General features: G+C 64.2%; 1 protein-coding gene across 1 annotated transcript in view; it reads left to right on the top strand.

The window, feature by feature from the left end:
- Nucleotides 1-732: 732 nt before the first annotated feature.
- Nucleotides 733-4250, top strand: part of PLEKHH3 (pleckstrin homology, MyTH4 and FERM domain containing H3) — a 5416-nt gene continuing 1898 nt past the window's right edge. Inside the window, exons 1-8 of the mRNA XM_017746964.1 lie at nt 733-1430; nt 2095-2183; nt 2315-2509; nt 2689-2846; nt 3005-3128; nt 3326-3623; nt 3720-3927; nt 4158-4247. Of these exons, the coding sequence (XP_017602453.1) occupies nt 1339-1430; nt 2095-2183; nt 2315-2509; nt 2689-2846; nt 3005-3128; nt 3326-3623; nt 3720-3927; nt 4158-4247 (1254 nt within the window). The 5' untranslated portion in view covers nt 733-1338. The remainder of the gene's footprint in view (nt 1431-2094; nt 2184-2314; nt 2510-2688; nt 2847-3004; nt 3129-3325; nt 3624-3719; nt 3928-4157; nt 4248-4250) is intronic.

Genomic DNA, 4250 nt, shown 5'->3' with positions numbered 1-4250 from the left:
TGCTGCCAGCCTGGTCCCGCTTGCTGTGGCCCTTCTCCCCTGCCCACTGTGGGGGCTGCAGCACGGCCCTGGCAGCACAGGGCTGGAGGCAACCTGAGCCCCCTATGCTGTCAATCCCGTAGCATCAGGTCCCCTTTCCCAGCAGTGCCAGCCCCCTGGGACGGTGGGAAGTGGGGACAGTGACAGGGCTGGAGCTGGGCCCTCTGGGAACTGGTGGCAGTGCCAAGGGCACAATTATGTCAGGAACCGTCTTTGGGCTTCCCGCATCCCGTGGGCCACACTGGCTCCGGGCTGGCGTGGGCGGCTGGTGACGCCAGCTCCCCTGAGAGCCTTTTGCTGTGGCCAGGGGGGTCCTTGGAAACCCACAGCGTCGACTACCCCTTCGTGGGAACATGGGAGCAGCTACCCTGGCCCTGCCACCACAGCTCCTCTTCTGTTTATTTATATCCCTGAGAAGGAGCTGGCTGCCACCACTGCCTCCTCTGGACTGCCCATGAGAAACTGGGCACTGCCTCCATGCCTGCAGCCCTGACGAGCATGTGAGGCCCTCCCCAGTCTCGGCAGTGGGACAGTGTCTGGAGGTGCTGGCCCTGTGCACGGGTACCAGCACTATGTGACAGGTGCCCTTAATGCCACAGGTCAGTGGTGCCCGGCCCTGCCCCACAGCACAACCATACCTGCAGCGGCTCCCCCCTCCCTGTCACTATTTTTAGCATCTGTCTCTTTTTCTTGGCGTTGCGTGCTCTGGCCTGTCATGCCTCTGGCTGCCCTGTTGGGCTGCAGCTGGCAGGAGCTGCCGTGCATCTCCCAGGACAGCATTGCCGGTGCTTCCATGTCCCCGCACCCCACTCTGCTGGGCGCCCTGCCCGACCCGGTGCCTGCCTGTGCCTGGGCTCTGCCTCGTGTCCCAGCATGTGTGCCAGGGTTATCACGTGAGCAGCACTGTCCATGTCAAGTTGTGCTGCGTGAGGAGGAACTGACCCTGTCCTACTGCAGGGCCAGGGACTTCCCAGTGCTGCGTCCCACCGCCGCGGGCAGGAAGTCAGCGGCCCCATTACAATGGGACTTTGTGCCGTAAGCGTATTACTCAGCACTGACCTTGTGCAATTCTGCACGGTATTCAGCCAGCCGGGTCAGCTGAGGACACATGGCCAGCACTCCCGCCGGCTGCCCCCGCCCCCGGGGTGCCCCAGCTGCAGCCCTGGCTCCTGCCGTGGCCTTGCGGGTGCCAGGGCTCTTCTGCCCCATGGCAGCAGGATGGGAGCCTGTCTCTCTGGGCCCAGAGCTGGGTTGACGAGGAGGCATACAGTAATGGGGTGATGGCGAGGGTGCCAGCTAATGATCGTGGGGCTGAGATGTCTCCTTCCTCCCCAGGGATCCCTGGAGGTGAGCCTGAGCCAGCCCACCCGCAGCAGCAGCGGCTCAGAGCGGTGAGTGATCTGCTGCCTCCGGTTTGTGTTGTGTCCCTTGTGTGGTGCTGTAGGAGCTGGGGACTGGCATGTTGTGGGAGGTTGCCCTGGTGCTGGCATGTGCCGAACTGTCCTGCACACAGAGCTAGCACCAGGCTGTGCTGCTCTGTCGGGTAGAGCAGGGAGTGGCAGAGCCGGGACTGCTCTGCTTGTCCCCATGCCTGGCGCATCCTCAGGCATGTCTCCATCCCTCTGCCATGCCAGATAGCTTGACTGCTGCAGGCTTAGCTGATGGGGCTGTGCATGACTCCTCCTGTACCAGGAGGTTCTGCCAGGCTGTGTCCATCAGCAGAGGCTGTGCCCTGCAGCGGTCAGTGCTGAGGAAGACAGGGTGCTGGGGCACGGGGGCCTGCTCGCTCCCTGTACTCGCAGTACTGACGCTGCTGCCAACATTCCTTCCTGGTTGTTCATTTTCCGAATTCCTTGGCAGGGCCAAGACTGCAAACAGCTTATTTTTAGCCGGGGTCATTTGCACCCAGTGACTCTGCCGTGTTCCCACCGCAGGGCTGTGGGGTGCCCAGAGCCCCTTGGGACCTAGCTCACCCCAGCCCCGAGGCCAGCTCCCTGCTCAGGGGCTGTGGGAGACACCCACGGGCAGCTGAGCTCAGCCCCGTGTTGTCCTCAGGTCCCTGCTTGTTGCGGAGGAGATGCGCAGCCTCATCGTGGAGAAGGGCCCAGGGCCAGTGGAGGATGACCCTGATGCTCTTGTGAAAGGTGGGATTGTGCCCCAGCTGTGGCTGATCCCATCCCAGAGGGACGGTCAGACCTGCACAGACCCTTCCCTGTGCCGAGAAGCCCGTGGGGCGGGTGGTGCCGTCAGTGGGGCTGAGGGTTCCCCTTTCCAGGCTGGCTGCAGCGGGAGATGCGGGGCTGCATGAAGACCCCCTGGATCCGTCCTCGGAAGTACTGGTTTGTGCTAACACCTGACTCCCTGGACTACTACAGCAGCAACGAGAAGGGGGCCAGGAGGCTGGGCTCCCTTGTGCTCACCAGCCTCTGCTCTGTGCTCTGGCCGGACAAGCAGCTCTACAAGGAGACTGGTGAGGTGCCCACTCCCCTTGGCTGGGCCACATCTTCCCAGCCCCTTGTGCCCTGTGTTACCCTCCCAGCCCTTAGGGCCCCTTTCGCCCAGAGGAGAGGCTGTGCTGAGCCCTGGGGCGCTGAGCTGGCCTGGCTGGGATGCTGGTGGACAGGGGGTGAGTGAGTCTGTCCCTCGCAGGCTACTGGAGTGTGACGGTGTTTGGCAGGAAGCATTGCTACCGCCTGTACACGGAGCACCTGAACGAGGCTGTGCGCTGGGTGTGCGCCGTGCAGAAGGTCATTGACAGCAAAGCGCCTGTCCAAACGCCCACCCAGCTGCTCATTCGTGATGTGGAGGTGAGCCCATGGCACCGGGCTCCCCATGGCTGCAGCCGTAGGCAGCACTGGGATGAATGTTTGGGGCCTTGCATGCCCCAGGGTGGCGGTGGGGGTCTGTGCCAGGCACTCAGCCAGGTGAACCCTCTGCAGCTGCTGCCATTGCTTTGCCCCCACAGGAGCACAGAGACAGCCCTGAGGTTCTGAAGCAGATCTATTGCTGCAACCCCATCCTGCGCTACACCAGTGGCCCCCTCTACGCTCCCCTGCTGCCCTTCCCCTATGGCAGCCTGGACCAAAGCGGTGAGGGGCGGTGGGGGGCACGGAGCTGGGTCCTACACTCCAGGCTGGTGGCACCGATGGCTGGGCTGGCTGCTCTGCGGGGCAGGCAGGCACTGGACTGGGGCCTGGCTGGCTCTGGGTGTGAGGACAGTGCCCAGCTGCTGGCTGGGGGGCCTGGGGAGGACCACGGGGCTGTTAACCCTCATCCCATCCCACAGCCCCTGGCCCCCGCAGCTACACCACGCTGCGCGACGAGGCTGTGAAGCTCTTCAACTCACTGCAGCAGCTGGAGTCAGAGCGGGACCCAGTGCCGCTGATGCAGGGTGTCCTGCAGCCCTGCCTGGACCTGCCGCCGCTGGTGGATGAGATCTACTGCCAGCTGGTGAAGCAGACTACGGAGCCGCCGGCGCCGGGCGGGCAGGGCGACCTGCACTACTGGCAGCTCCTCACCTGCATGAGCTGCACCTTCCTGCCCTCCCCGCCTGTCCTGCGCTTCCTGCGCTTCCACCTGGACAGGTGAGTGCCAGGGTGCCAGCTGCCATCAGGGAGCTCGCCAGGTGCCTGGTGCCTCTCAGATCAGTGCCACCCTCACCCTCCTGGCATTTCTTGCAGGACAGAGAACCGTTTCCCTGCCTCGGAGATGGCCAAGTACGCCTGCTTCATCCGGGAGGCGCTGGGAAAGACGAAGGGGAGGGAGTGCGTGCCCTCTCTGGAGGAGATCCTGGTGCTGATGCAGCGGCAAGAGATGATCTGCACAGTGCACTGCCCTGGGGCGCCCGCCTGCAGTGTGGCCATCAGTTCCCACACCACAGCCGAGGAGGTGAGGGGTTACAGCTGTGCCAGGCAGGGGGCTGGGGACATTTTGGCGCTGAGGGCTGGGTGGGCAGTGTGCCACAGCAGCTGAGCAGGGTCTCTCCTAGCTGAGCCATGGTGGAGAGGGGCCAGGGGCTGTCTGCCTTTGCCCACCATGACCTGTCTGTGTCCCTTTGCAGCCCTGAGTGCCGTGGCCAGGGACACGTGGTCACCATCGGTTGCCTTTGTCTCGCCCAGGTGGCCCAGGAGCTTGTGTCACGCCTGGGGCTGTCCCAGAGCCCCAACCTCTTTGCGCTCTACGAGCAGTCCCGGCGACGGGAGCAGCCAGCG

This window comes from Corvus brachyrhynchos, unplaced genomic scaffold (assembly GCF_000691975.1).
Source record: "Corvus brachyrhynchos isolate BGI_N302 unplaced genomic scaffold, ASM69197v1 scaffold30, whole genome shotgun sequence".
In the NCBI taxonomy this organism is placed as follows: Eukaryota; Metazoa; Chordata; class Aves; order Passeriformes; family Corvidae; genus Corvus; species Corvus brachyrhynchos.
The sequence above is the reverse complement of the archived record's forward strand: the minus strand, read 5'-3'. Positions and strand labels throughout refer to the sequence as shown.